This window comes from Lissotriton vulgaris, chromosome 12 (genome assembly GCF_964263255.1).
Source record: "Lissotriton vulgaris chromosome 12, aLisVul1.2, whole genome shotgun sequence".
NCBI lineage: Eukaryota > Metazoa > Chordata > Amphibia > Caudata > Salamandridae > Lissotriton > Lissotriton vulgaris.
Genome location: NC_141700.1, coordinates 727,814,425 through 727,829,899, shown reverse-complemented (window position 1 = coordinate 727,829,899; position 15,475 = coordinate 727,814,425). Strand labels below are relative to the sequence as shown.

The 15,475-nt window shown below is 41.7% G+C and overlaps 1 protein-coding gene across 1 annotated transcript in view; it reads right to left on the bottom strand.

The window, feature by feature from the left end:
• The window catches only part of STAG3 (STAG3 cohesin complex component), a 1,294,449-nt gene that overhangs the window by 388,562 nt on the left and 890,412 nt on the right, over window positions 1-15,475 (bottom strand). The window contains exons 24-25 of the mRNA XM_086945989.1: window positions 12,255-12,347; window positions 11,388-11,556 (exon numbers count right to left, since the gene is read on the bottom strand). Of these exons, the coding sequence (XP_086802115.1) occupies window positions 11,388-11,556; window positions 12,255-12,347 (262 nt within the window). The remainder of the gene's footprint in view (window positions 1-11,387; window positions 11,557-12,254; window positions 12,348-15,475) is intronic.

Genomic DNA, 15,475 nt, shown 5'->3' with positions numbered 1-15,475 from the left:
GTGTATTACTTAGAAAATATTTTAAAATGTTATTCATGAGTGAACTTCGCTATGAGACTTCATACTTAGTGGGGGACGCTCACCACATACTCATCCTGATATAACAAACATAAATGGGATGGAGAACTGAAAGGAAACTATTAAAAGATGTATTTACACTATCTAGTGCAACCAGTCGGTTTTGTTTTTAAGTCTTATGATCAACATGCTCTACGTGGAGTTCTCATGAATTAGGAGACATGTATTCATCTACATTTCACATTAGAGTAATTCGGGTGTATCTATATAGTTGTAATGGAATCACTGTGAAATTTGGTACACATAGTTGGAAATAGAATCACTGTTGAATTTGGTGCATAGAAATATTGCTATGATCAGTGTGAAAGCGCTCTCAGGTGTTTACACGGAGTTCCGCTTTTTGAAAAGAGTCTAAATCTCTCATTTTAACCCTCATAGTGACTAGTGATAGCGTGGCTCTCTAAAGCCGATTCAAGATAAAATAGATAGGCGGGTTGCACGTACCTTTCATGTGTTAAGTGTTTTACTTCTCAAACAGGCTCCAAGAGGTTAAAAGGAGGGGCGCTTCTATAAAAACAGAAGCAAACATTCAATGACGGGACAGGCGTGTACTTATCTGTGTCTGTGCCGTGTTCGTCTGATACGCGATCGCCATACCTCGTCGCTCGCATCTCCTGCATGCAGCTTGTGCTGTCTCTACCTCTCTTGGGCCTGGATGCAGAAGTTACCCTATCTGCCGGGTTAAGTGCTAGTCTCTGGTGTAGATATTAATGAAAGACTTTGAAAAAACGGGAAATATTCCGTCAACAATTTAAATTAACAAAATGAGGCTGTTACTTGGTATTAGTTGGGCAATTATTAATGCCTTGATTCAAGCTTATTGGATCGCTTGTCCTATACAAAAGAAGGGGGGGAAAAAAGGGCTGGTGTAGAAGAAAGACTTCTGTGTATATTTACTTCACCATGGTATTTCTGTGTAGATTATAATAATTCTAAAGAGCACCTTTAAGATTTGGAGAAGGTCAGTTGGTGTATTTAGGACATACAGCATTGCCAGTTCGCTCAGTTAAATTATTCAATATAAAGATGTATTTAATAGCCTTGATGCTAAAAGGCTATTACCCATGAATTCCTGATGTATGGTCATACTCTATCCACCTAATATTATTTCTCTCTAGCAGTGTAGTGTTCGCAGATTGTATTATTAGAGTCTAAAATTATACTAATTAGAATTTGGTCACAGGGTAGACAGGGATTATAGTTGGGTTCCATGGAGATAACTCATCTATTCAGGCTTAGCCATGGGATGTTATCATTCAATCCCTGTCGATCTGTTCCTAGGCGGTGGACCCACCTCTGTTCTTTTTCGAACAGGATGCGTTCTGCATTGTGGTCTCTTGTAGTCAGAGTTTCTAGGATGACCCATCTGAGGTCTTCCACTGTGTGTCCCTTCTCCAGATAATGGTTGGCCATCTTAGTAGTGGCCTTCCTGCACTTCACATTACTTCTGTGTTCACAAATCCTATGTCTTATTTTTCGGCATGTCATTCCAATATAACGCATGTTGCACTGACATGTGATCATATAGATCACATGACTGGAGTTGCAATTGGTGTGAGTTTTCATGTACCATTTCAGGTTCGGTAGTAGTTGGATTGTCTTTGTTGTTGCTGTTAAGTGACAGACCGAACAACTTCCACACGGGAAGTGACCTTGGACAGGTGGAAGGTCCCAAAGTTGTATTTGTTTTGTTCCTTGTTCTGGTAGAGGTCTGGTGTGGACTAAGATATCTTTGAGGTTCTGGGTCCGCTTGTTGGAGAATCTTGGTTTGGGCCATGTAAGATTGGCCGAGGTTAGAATTCGCCAATGTTTGTTCACTATCTTCTTAACTTGGTTTGAAGCCGGGCAGTACGTTGTGACACAGGTCATAAGATCTTGTTCTTGACTTCTTGGATTAGTTTCTAGCAGGCTTTCTCGATTCTTGTTCCTGGCTCTTTTTTTGCAATTCTTGATCACTTTCTTGGGGTAATCTCTTGCTGAGAGTTTGACACATAGGTCATCTGCTTGGAGTTGGTATTCCTCAGTTTTACTGCAGTTCCTGCGTAATCGTAAAAACTGGCTATAAGGAAGATTTTCCCTGATTGGTCGTGGGTGATGGCTATCAAAAGACAGTAAACTGTTCTTTGCCGTCGGTTTAAAAAAAGTTTTTGTTTGTAGTATACCTTCTTCCACATAGATTGTGATATCCAGAAAATCTAGACTTTCCTTGCTAGATGTATATGTAAATTTCAGCCATTGGTCTTGAACATTTAGCCATTTATGGAACTGTATGAAGCTCTCAACACTTCCTTCCCAAATGAGGAGAATATCATCTATGTAACGCTTCCAGAAATGGATTTGTTTCTGGAAGGGGTTACACTGATTGTTGACATATGTTTCCTCAAAATTGCTAACGTATAATCCGGCCACACTCGGGGCAAATGTACTGCCCATCGAGGTTCCGTGTCGTTGTTTATACAGGGTGGACTCAAATTGAAAATAGTTCTCTGTTAATGCAAGTCTGCAACATTCGAGAATGAAATGTCTCGGTGTTTTAAAATTCCAATCCAAATTGAATAATTTGTTTTCCAGGGTGTCGAGTGTCTTCTCTTGGGGAAGACTAGTATAGAGGCTTTCCACGTCTAATCCTACAAGGATCATGGTTGTCTCACAGTAAGTCACGGTGGAAGGGTGGTTCAGAAGGTCTCTGGTGTCCTTGAGGTACGTGGGAGTTTGTTGAGTCAGTGGCTTGAGATATTCATCAACAAATTGGAACAGGGGCTCCAGGACTGATCCTATACCAGACACTATGGGGCGTCCAGGTGGTGGATTTCTGGCCTTGTGTGTCTTCGGTAATGAATAAAAATATGGTGTCCTTGGAGTGTTCGTTTGGAGAAACTCTGCTTCTTTTTTAGAGAGCCAGTTATGCGTTTCAGCCTCTTCTATCATCAGGGTTATTGTTTGTTGCAGCCTTGGAGTTGGATCAATTGTTATGATTTCGTAAAAGGTGTTGTCAGACAATAGTTCTAAGCATTGTTGTTGGTATCTTGCTTTAGTGAGCAGGACAATTCCTCCACCTTTGTCCGCTGGTTTTATGACCAGATCTTTGTCATTTTTCAATTCTTGAAGAGCTTGTTGTTCTTTCTTTGATATATTCTGAAATGATTTCTTAACCTGGGTGGTTAGGTCATCGAGTTCAAGCATCACTGCCTGTTCAAAAGTCTGTATCTCGATTGGTATCTGTGAATTCATAGGACAGAATCTTGATTTTTTTTCTGAGCGTGGTGTCACCATCCGTAGTAGGCATTTCTTGTCCAGCAAAAAATGCCTTCAGTTTCAATTTTCGGCAAAATTCTGATATTTCACACTTGGTTTTGAAGATATCCAAATTAGGTGTGGGTACATACCCGAGGCCCTTATTCAGTACTCTGACTTGATCTGGAGTGAGTGTTCTTTCTGTCAAGTTTACGATCAAGTCGCTGTGCTCGGTCCTGCTTTGGCTTTTGTGACACTCCTGGTCTGTACCTGTCGTGGTTGGTCGGACCAAGTCACTCCTCTTCTTCTTTGCCTTTGTGGTGCACGGCCCCCTCCTAAAAAAGGACGTTGATTGAAATTGGATCCCAATTGTTGTTGTTGTTGGTGATTCATGGGCGGGTGGCCTTGGAAGTAGGGGTTCATCCAGCCTTGGAAATGCGGATTGAACGGTTGGAAAGGCATAGGGGGGCCCATTTGGTAATGTGGCCACATACTTTGTCCTCGGCGGTTTCCCCGCCTATTATGATTCCCTCTTCTTCCATTATTGTATTGGTCATCCCCACTGCTATCAGACCCATCCACTGATGAGCCGCTGTTTGTGCCATAATTGGAAGCATTGTCATTGCTATTTAAATCTTTACTGCTATACGGATGTATCCGCTCAATTGAGAACCTTTTCAGTTCTTTCGATAATTTCTGGAGTTTTGATTGTATGAGGTATTCTTGGTTGTCGCTTATCTCCTTGTTGATTTCGTCCAGTTTTTGTTTGTAGACTTATGTGTACCATATTGTTCAGTTTTGTTTCAATCACTTGGATTCTGATCTTCAATTCGTCTGTTAGTCGTGTGGCTGTCTTGATAATGAGTACTAAATAATCTCTAGTACACTTCCACGAAATGGACGACCAATCCTTCCTGAAGGCCAAATCTTTTAGGAAAATTTGCGGACTATTTGTCACCCAGAGGCCTCTGGGTGCCGCATTCACACGTAAATATTCTGTCATAATGATACCATGTACCGCAGTTCTTACTTGCTCCTTTTTCAATTCGGTTAGTTCATCCCATTCATCATTGTTCGTCAGGGTTTGAGTCAGATTACTGTCCGCCAAAAGTTGAGGTCTAGCGAGTATCTCGTCTATCTCCTCGATGGAATAGCTCAGGCCAAAGTTGGACGCCATGGTGTTCTTGGTCCTGCTATTCAGTTTAAAAGTTTTCGTTGACACCTATAGAAGTAGTGTCTCTTTTTGGCTCCCACTGCTGTTCGCAGCTGAACATATATCAACAAAGGGTCATCCCAGTTAGAACTGTACCCAGGTTATACAGGACAAGTGATCCTCCCTCCCCCCTTTTTGATTAAAAATACCTGAAGCCAAGGAACTTGGTGGGATCACAAGTATTCCTTCTCCCCTTTTTTTGATTGATATATGTTCAGCTGCGAACAGCAGTGGGAGCCAAAAAGACACACTACTTCTATAGGTGTCAACGAAAACTTTTAAACTGAATAGCAGGACCAAGAACACCATGGCGTCCAACTTTGGCCTGAGCTATTCCATCGAGGAGATAGACGAGATACTCGCTATACCTCAACTTTTGGCGGACAGTAATCTGACTCAAACCCTGACGAACAATGATGAATGGGATGAACTAACCGAATTGAAAAAGTAGAAAGTAAGAACTGCGGTACGTGGTATCATTATGACAGAATATTTACGTGTGAATGCGGCACCCAGAGGCCTCTGGGTGACAAATAGTCTGCGAATTTTCCTAAAAGATTTGGCCTTCAGGAAGGATTGGTCGTCCATTTCGTGGAAGTGTACTAGAGATTATTTAGTACTCATTATCAAGACAGCCACACGACTAACAGACGAATTGAAGATCAGAATCCAAGTGATTGAAACAAAACTGAACAATATGGTACACATAACAGTCTACAAACAAAAACTGGACGAAATCAACAAGGAGATAAGCGACAACCAAGAATACCTCACACAATCAAAACTCCAGAAATTATCGAAAGAACTGAAAAGGTTCTCAATTGACCGGATACATCCGTATAGCAGTAAAGATTTAAAGAGCAATGACAATGCTTCCAATTATGGCACAAACAGCGGCTCATCAGTGGATGGGTCTGATAGCAGTGGGGATGACCAATACAATAATGGAAGAAGAGGGAATCATAATAGGCGGGGAAACCGCCGAGGACAAAGTATGTGGCCACATTACCAAATGGGCCCCCCTATGCCTTTCCAACCGTTCAATCCGCATTTCCAAGGCTGGATGAACCCCTACTTCCAAGGCCACCCGCCCATGAATCACCAACAACAACAACAATTGGGATCCAATTTCAATCAACGTCCTTTTTTAGGAGGGGGCCGTGCACCACAAAGGCAAAGAAGAAGAGGAGTGACTTGGTCCGACCAACCACGACAGGTACAGACCAGGAGTGTCACAAAAGCCAAAGCAGGACCGAGCACAGCGACTTGATCGTAAACTTGACAGAAAGAACACTCACTCCAGATCAAGTCAGAGTACTGAATAAGGGCCTCGGGTATGTACCCACACCTAATTTGGATATCTTCAAAACCAAGTGTGAAATATCAGAATTTTGCCGAAAATTGAAACTGAAGGCATTTTTTGCTGGACAAGAAATGCCTACTACGGATGGTGACACCACGCTCAGAAAAAAATCAAGATTCTGTCCTATGAATTCACAGATACCAATCGAGATACAGACTTTTGAACAGGCAGTGATGCTTGAACTCGATGACCTAACCACCCAGGTTAAGAAACCATTTCAGAATATATCAAAGAAAGAACAACAAGCTCTTCAAGAATTGAAAAATTACAAAGATCTGGTCATAAAACCAGCGGACAAAGGTGGAGGAATTGTCCTGCTCACTAAAGCAAGATACCAACAACAATGCTTAGAACTATTGTCTGACAACACCTTTTACGAAATCATAACAATTGATCCAACTCCAAGGCTGCAACAAACAATAACCCTGATGATAGAAGAGGCTGAAACGCATAACTGGCTCTCTAAAAAAGAAGCAGAGTTTCTCCAAACGAACACTCCAAGGACACCATATTTTTATTCATTACCGAAGACACACAAGGCCAGAAATCCACCACCTGGACGCCCCATAGTGTCTGGTATAGGATCAGTCCTGGAGCCCCTGTCCCAATTTGTTGATGAATATCTCAAGCCACTGACTCAACAAACTCCCACGTACCTCAAGGACACCAGAGACCTTCTGAACCACCTTTCCACCGTGACTTACTGTGAGACAACCATGATCCTTGTAGGATTAGACATGGAAAGCCTCTATACTAGTCTTCCCCAAGAGAAGACACTCGACACCCTGGAAAACATATTATTCAATTTGGATTGGAATTTTAAAACACCGAGACATTTCATTCTCGAATGTTGCAGACTTGCATTAACAGAGAACTATTTTCAATTTGAGTCCACCCTGTATAAACAACGACACGGAACCTCGATGGGCAGTACATTTGCCCCGAGTGTGGCCGGATTATACGTTAGCAATTTTGAGGAAACATATGTCAACAATCAGTGTAACCCCTTCCAGAAACAAATCCATTTCTGGAAGCGTTACATAGATGATATTCTCCTCATTTGGGAAGGAAGTGTTGAGAGCTTCATACAGTTCCATAAATGGCTAAATGTTCAAGACCAATGGCTGAAATTTACATATACATCTAGCAAGGAAAGTCTAGATTTTCTGGATATCACAATCTATGTGGAAGAAGGTATACTACAAACAAAAACTTTTTTTAAACCGACGGCAAAGAACAGTTTACTGTCTTTTGATAGCCATCACCCACGACCAATCAGGGAAAATCTTCCTTATAGCCAGTTTTTACGATTATGCAGGAACTGCAGTAAAACTGAGGAATACCAACTCCAAGCAGATGACCTATGTGTCAAACTCTCAGCAAGAGATTACCCCAAGAAAGTGATCAAGAATTGCAAAAAAAGAGCCAGGAACCAGAATCGAGAAAGCCTGCTAGAAACTAATCCAAGAAGTCAAGAACAAGATCTTATGACCTGTGTCACAACGTACTGCCCGGCTTCAAACCAAGTTAAGAAGATAGTGAACAAACATTGGCGAATTCTAACCTCGGCCAATCTTACATGGCCCAAACCAAGATTCTCCAACAAGCGGACCCAGAACCTCAAAGATATCTTAGTCCACACCAGACCTCTACCAGAACAAGGAACAAAACAAATACAACTTTGGGACCTTCCACCTGTCCAAGGTCACTTCCCGTGTGGAAGTTGTTCGGTCTGTCACTTAACAGCAACAACAAAGACAATCCAACTACTACCGAACCTGAAATGGTACATGAAAACTCACACCAATTGCAACTCCAGTCATGTGATCTATATGATCACATGTCCGTGCAACATGTGTTATATTGGAATGACATGCCGAAAAATAAGACAAAGGATTTGTGAACACAGAAGTAATGTGAAGTGCAGGAAGGCCACTACTAAGATGGCCAACCATTATCTGGAGAAGGGACACACAGTGGAAGACCTCAGATGGGTCATCCTAGAAACTCTGACTACAAGAGACCACAATGCAGAACGCATCCTGTTCGAAAAAGAACAGAGGTGGGTCCACCGCCTAGGAACAGATCGACAGGGATTGAATGATAACATCCCATGGCTAAGCCTGAATAGATAAGTTATCTCCATGGAACCCAAATATAATCCCTGTCTACCCTGTGACCAAATTCTAATTAGTATAATTTTAGACTCTAATAATACAATCTGTGAACACTACACTGCTAGAGAGAAATAATATTAGGTGGATAGAGTATGACCATACACCAGGAATTCATGGGTAATAGCCTTTTAGCATCAAGGCTATTCAATACATCTTTATATTGAATAATTTAACTGAGCGAACTGGCAATGCTGTATGTCCTAAATACACCAACTGACCTTCTCCAAATCTTAAAGGTGCTCTTTAGAATTATTATAATCTACACAGAAATACCATGGTGAAGTAAATATACACGGAAGTCTTTCTTCTACACCAGCCCTTTTTCCCCCCCTTCTTTTGTATAGGACAAGCAATCCAATAAACTTGAATCAAGGCATTAATAATTGCCCAACTAATACCAAGTAACAGCCTCATTTTGTTAATTTAAATTGTTGACGGAATATTTCCCGTTTTTTCAAAGTCTTTCATTAATATCTACACCAGAGACTAGCACTTAACCCGGCAGATAGGGTAACTTCCGCATCCGGGCCCAAGAGAGGTAGAGACAGCACAAGCTGCATGCAGGAGATGCGAGCGACGAGGTATGGCGATCGCGTATCAGACGAACACGGCACAGACACAGATAAGTACACGCCTGTCCAGTCATTGAATGTTTGCTTCTGTTTTTATAGAAGCGCCCCTCCTTTTAACCTCCTGGAGCCTGTTTGAGAAGTAAAACACTTAACGCATGAAAGGTACGTGCAACCCGCCTATCTATTCTATCTTGAATCGGCTTTAGAGAGCCACGCTATCACTAGTCACTATGAGGGTTAAAATGAGAGATTTAGACTCTTTTCAAAAAGCGGAACTCCGTGTAAACACCTGAGAGCGCTTTCACACTGATCATAGCAATATTTCTATGCACCAAATTCAACAGTGATTCTATTTCCAACTATGTGTACCAAATTTCACAGTGATTCCATTACAACTATATAGATACACCCGAATTACTCTAATGTGAAAGGTAGATGAATACATGTCTCCTAATTCATGAGAACTCCACGTAGAGCATGTTGATCATAAGACTCAAAAACAAAACCGACTGGTTGCACTAGATAGTGTAAATACATCTTTTAATAGTTTCCTTTCAGTTCTCCATCCCATTTGTTATGTTATGTTATGTTAATAACATTTATTAGGCGCAACAGCTGCCCCAGCGAAGGGGCGTCCTGGCGCCTGATCATATGCAACAACATAACAGATCAGAGCTGACAGAGGGGGATATTAGCCTACAGAGATGAACAAGTGGGTTTTGATGGCCCTTCTAAAAAGGGTCAAGCTGTTGAGGGCCCGAACGTGAACAGGAAGGGAATTCCATAAATCTGCCGCCATCACGCGGAAGGAACGAGTGATGTTTGTTATATCAGGATGAGTAAGTGGTGAGCGTCCCCCACTAAGTATGAAGTCTCATAGCGAAGTTCACTCATGAATAACATTTTTAAATATTTTCTAAGTAATACACACGTCCCTATGACCCGCACCCTAGAAGCTAATTTGTTGTTTCACCCACAGGTCCAATTTTGACCTTCATCTAAGAGTAGACATCAGTCACTCTTTACACAGAACTCACCTGGTCCTGAAGAAAGCCCCACTGACCTTAACAGGCGATACGCGGCTGAAACATGTCGACCATTGTTTAGACACTAGAGGATGGAATATGTATGAATCCTAACTACTTCTAAAAACATATTCTGCGATATCCTCAACCCACAATTCAATCCCGGACAATAAAGTGCATTTTCCCTGGTATGATTGGATTGTTTTTATAAATTCACTCACACGTCACCCACTGTCACTAATCACTACTGTTTTTAACCTAGGGTGTTCTCCTCCTGGTGGAGGGTGCATACCAACTGACCCTATGATTTTGCACAGACGTGTAAACGAAGGCGGAGAATCAACATATACCGCCCATACCACCATTGCTACACGTATATGAGGGTCTTTTACCAAGGGTCATCCCAGTTAGAACTGTACCCAGGTTATACAGGACAAGTGATCCTCCCTCCCCCCTTTTTGATTAAAAATACCTGAAGCCAAGGAACTTGGTGGGATCACAAGTATTCCTTCTCCCCTTTTTTTGATTGATAGACAATATTGCAGTACCAATTCAATTTTTAATGAAATGAGTTGTATCTGAATACTTCCTTGCACAGAGCGTGTTTAGTGTTGCTTTTGTTTGTTAGTGCTGTGTAAAGATATTAGTCAGTTGATACTGTCAATAAGTAGACCTCTACTATACTCAGAGATCCTGGATGTCATCCAAAGAAAGCACACTTTGGCATTCTCTTGTTGTTGGCCCCACAGTCAGGACTATCATTGCATCTTAACTACCTCATCTCCATTAGTTCCCCTTAAATGTAAACTACTAAATACACAACAAGACTTCATGCACAGATTATATCTCCAGTTGATTGGATTGAAGAGTTCTTCATTATTCAGGGCAGCCTTAATGGTATGACTGTATGTAATTTCATTTTTATGAGTTGCGACGTGGATATATTTCTGCTCCTACTGTTCAAATTTCCACTTAAAAACTGCAACAGTGTTGACGGAACACAGCACTTTATATTGAAGCTGGATATCCTGAAGCAGGCCTGTACATGAGCAACAGCTTGTGCGCTTTTTGTGACGGTCTTAAGTTCAACAAGGTTTTCTAAAAATGTATGATCTCCAAGGTAAAGGGAGTGCTAGCATCGATTGCTGCACTGAGGTCAGCTGTGAGTATGATGTAGAAATTTGCCTCAGCAGTTAAAAACATTTATGCTGTATATTCACAAAAAGATGAAGACTTGTATCTCAACCTTGACTCTTTACTTGACAATGGTAGTACAAGAATTGGTCTGTAGTTGTTCAGAACATGGCAGCAACTGAGGCAAGAACCAATTAAACAGGATCCTCTTTGGTGCCTTCCATTCAAGGATAAGGTGGGTTGGTTATTCAAAAGTCAGTCTTCTTAATTTCCCTGTCAAACACTTTGTTTAGACTTAAATGTTTGCATCAATGTTTTTCAATGTTAGACAACAGACTATGCACACTAAATGTTGTCTTTACCAGACATTTTCCCTGGCAATAAGATGTAAAAGGAACATGTTCCTCTTTCCACTAGGAAGAAGTGTTTAGAAGCTAATACCTCAAAGAGAGAACTAAAATTACAAATGTCAGCTCCTTAAAGGAGGAATGATAAGTGAGATGTGCAATGCTGTTCCGTGGAGAAGTTAGCAATTTTATCAATAAATGCATACAATGGTAAGGATGAAAGAGAAAGGCCATATATACATACCATTGGCTTCACTCTCCAAGTCGATGAAAACATTGTCTATAAGAAAGCCCGCCAATTCAGTCTGCAGGGATGCATCCGGCGTGTAAACCAAAGTCTGCAGGTAGTCCTGGCCACTCTTGGTCATCTGATGACTGAACATCAGCAGCAAGTCACTAAGCAGAATAAAGGCCTGAATGGAAGCAGCAGAAAGGAAGGGAGATGAGGGCACTGAGCAGGGACTTTGAACACTCTAAGATGTATGAAGATGTTCATTATGGCCAAGCTTGAAAGAGGAAGAGGCAATGCTAGATGATGGCAGAGACTAAAAGAAGGGCAAAACCAAGGTGCTGTGTCAGAAATGCTAAGCACATGTAGCCTACAAAGCAAGGGTGAGCAGAAGACAGATGTGGGAGGTGTTGAACAGGAAAGACATTTGCGATTCACGTGATATAAATGCTGCCCTGCCACCCAAAACTCCTTTGGCACCAGCAAGATTTGCCCGTTCTCAGATTAGAGGCACTTGCTTCAGCACTATATGGTACCTTTACGTTGACCTCACTGCATGGTATCTTAAAACATTACCTCATGTGGTACTTACCTGTTCTCCCCCTTAATGTACATTATACAGTATCCCATCTCCCCCACATATTACTCAATTCCCAGATCACAGAAGAGATATCTGGAAATATACCAGTGCTCTTTTCACAGTCCATGTGACAGGTGGGCTTCTCAATATAAACCTACGCTCAGCTCAGTGGTCATATTACACAAGGGCTATCATCATAGATGACCAAGATCATCTTCAAGGCCAACTTCATAGAGGCGTGGTTCTTTAGTAACCCTACCCTCTAATCAGAACACATCCAACAGCCCGACTTCTGAACATACCTGCTCTCTAACTCCTGGGTCTACATCAGAGAGACAGTTCTCACAGAGGCTCGAAAACATGCATAATCTCTGCTTTAATGTGTTCAACTTTTCCTGGGAGGGAGAAAGAGAAGAAAGGTTATGACATCATGGGAATGTTCATTGAGGTCTTTAAGTTAAAAAATGAATAGCCCCATCCTATGCTATATGTGCATATACACACACTCAATTATAGTATCCCAGCAGATACTTTTCATGCAGATTTCTCATCTCATGAATCCACCCTCCCCCAGCTGCCATGCTGGAGCCAGAAATTGTATAGCAGTTCTCATGGACAGGTAGGTGGCTCCCGCATGCCAGACACCTCACCAAATCTGAAGTCACCAAGCCATATATGGCACCTCCCTGTGCTCTGACATAAGTACTCCTCTTTTTCATGCCCCCACCCCCCTTAGCGATAGAGACATGCCTGAAGACTTGAAAGAAATGCAGAGAACTAACCAAACCTTGAGCTGGTTTATCAGCCTACAACTATCAAAGAACGGAGAGAAAGGCAGATAAGTGAGGAAGGTCAAGTAAATTATTTTGATAGATAATTCCACCCGCAGATTCTGCACCTTCCTAACTAGGCAATGGATGTATCATATAAACAATATGCTGAATTTGCTAATGAGGATTACTGCATCATGTTTATAAACTTACTTGTTATATATTAGGTTGGCGAATGTCTACGTGACATTTTTATATGTGTAGTTTGTACAACGTAAAATAATTTGCATGCATAAACTAGCAATTCTTCATAGTATTTAATGTACTTCTGTAGTAGATACACAGATGTTCTTTAGGCGTATTGCAATTATTTATATCACACAGTGGGATGGTGTGCAGAACAGCATTGTCAATGGGGATTTCAGTCAATAAGTAATTACAGGTACCAGGATATGCATAATTGTCACTGCTTAACGGTCGCCTGTTAGGGTGTATCAACAAGCAAAGGGGTCTGACTGACACCTCCTGGAAGTTAAAGTGTCTCTAGAAACACTTTTGAAAGTCACATTTCTTTCTACGGGTTTCCATCCACTGATTGCATACTTTCACAAAACATCTCCCTGCTATATTCCTAAAACCCTGCATGAAAAATTGACCTGGACTTAAAATTTAAATTTTGCCCTCCCATATTTATTTTGAATATCCCTTGTCTTCCCCTCTACACGCCCCGTGCATACATAGTCTACTCTACATTGCATGTCTATTTTAATGTCTCTTTCTTTCAAACTATATCCCTGCAACCCAACAATAGCTATTCCTTTCATCAATCATCTGCTTCCCAAAAAACCTCCTTTTTTTATCACACTGAAGGCATTAGTAAATCACAAAGAAACAGGAGCAAATTCATCGACTGGTTTGAGAACCGTGTGCCATGCAGATCCTAGAACAGTATTTGATGTGGCTAGGTCAGGGGGTTACTGCTTTTTTAACAGAGATCTTTTTGTTACTTGAAGTTCATAAGTTACAATCGATATATAGCATATGAAGTTTCATGAAAGAGCTGCATGCAAACTACATGACATAAGTTAGAATGTTATGTTCTTTTGTCCACTCTTTCATTATCGCAGTATTGCTAAAAAGGGTTAGTTTGGGTATAAATAAATTCTTCATAGAAAAGCCAACTCCAACCTCTGTGGTTTAATTCCCAGGTTTGTGCTTCTCCAGACCAAACACTCTTAAAATACTGCGTAGCAATATTAATGACAAGTGATTCCTACACCTTGTAATCCTCATTGTTTAAAGCAGCATTTCCTTTAGACTGATTTACACAAGTACAATTCATTGTCTCTGTATAATGTGTGTGTGATGTAAAGTGCACTAATACCGTATATGTTATTGGTAGCGCTACAAAACAAATTGAATGCTTGAGAGTGAGGGGCGCTGTTGGAGGGTGGTAGTCTGGAAATCTGTGGTGTAGGAGGTCAATTTGTGGGAGCAAAAAAAATTGTTGCACCATCAACAGTGCTAAGGACACCCCACAAGTGGACAACTCCCATAATGTAGCAGTAAAAGCTGTGCTGCATGAAAGACTGACACTCTGTGTGACTGCTGACCTGGAAGGCTTGCTTTTCTGCAATGCTGTCCTGTTGCTATCTGACTCTGCTGAGGAGGGCTGGACTTGCTTTGCAACCAAAGTGTTCTCCAATGGTTTGCTGGCTTGCCTCCTGTTGCCTGGGACTCAGGGCTATCAAAGTCTCTACACCTGCTCCTGCGCACAGTTCACTGAAAATTGACTCAGATACATGCGCAAGAGATAGCGCCACATTTCCAGTTTGCAGGAAGCAGAATCAGTGCACCGATCTCTTGCTGGATAAAATCCGTGCATTACACTCAGAATCGCCGCATCGCATCCGGAACCGACATCTAAAAGATCGCTGCATTCTCGTCAGAAACGCCGCTTCGTTCAACAGACACGACACATGCCCACCACTGTGTGAAGAAAATCGAAGCATCACCTTGACTGCAGGCTCGACATAGACTGATCACTTGTCTGCACCCCGCATCTCTCGGTTGTGACCCAGGATCAAGGTATTCAGTTCAAAGGGCCTGCGTGACTCTTGTCCCCGGTCAGCACTCCATTGCAGTAGGCTTGAACTGCTGACTTTGTCCCTGTCCAGTGTGACCAAATAACCCAAAAGGCGCTTACTTCTACGATGCACTAGAAACACTTATTCTTTAAAATTTCATATCTCAGCTTCTCCTTATTGGATTTTTGTTGTTTTAGTCTTGATTTATTTATACAATTGTCTATTTTTTTAAACCTATGTGAAATCTTTTTGTGGGGTTTTCACTGCATTACTGTGTGTTGCACAAATCCTATAGACATTGCTTCTTTAGATAAGCCTGACTGCTCTGTGCCAATCTACCAGATGGTGAACAAAGGTTATGTTTTTGTGTGAATCTAGCCTACCCCGACTACAATGGTGGTCCTACTTGGACAGGGAGAATACCTCTGTCAACTAGAGACATCATTTCTAACCGACTCCCAAATGACTCTGACATATCTGCCCAGGAGTGCTGATGCACTGCATGGTGGTGGCAGCTATACCGCAAACCTCGTGCCCACGGAATCCTTCTCAGGAAGTGGACACCAGGTATACATTTCGGACTGTAAATATTGCACCTCAGACATCCAACTCTTCAGTTCACATCTGGACCTGTGGAAGACTCAGCAGGATGGCTGTGCTGCTCTG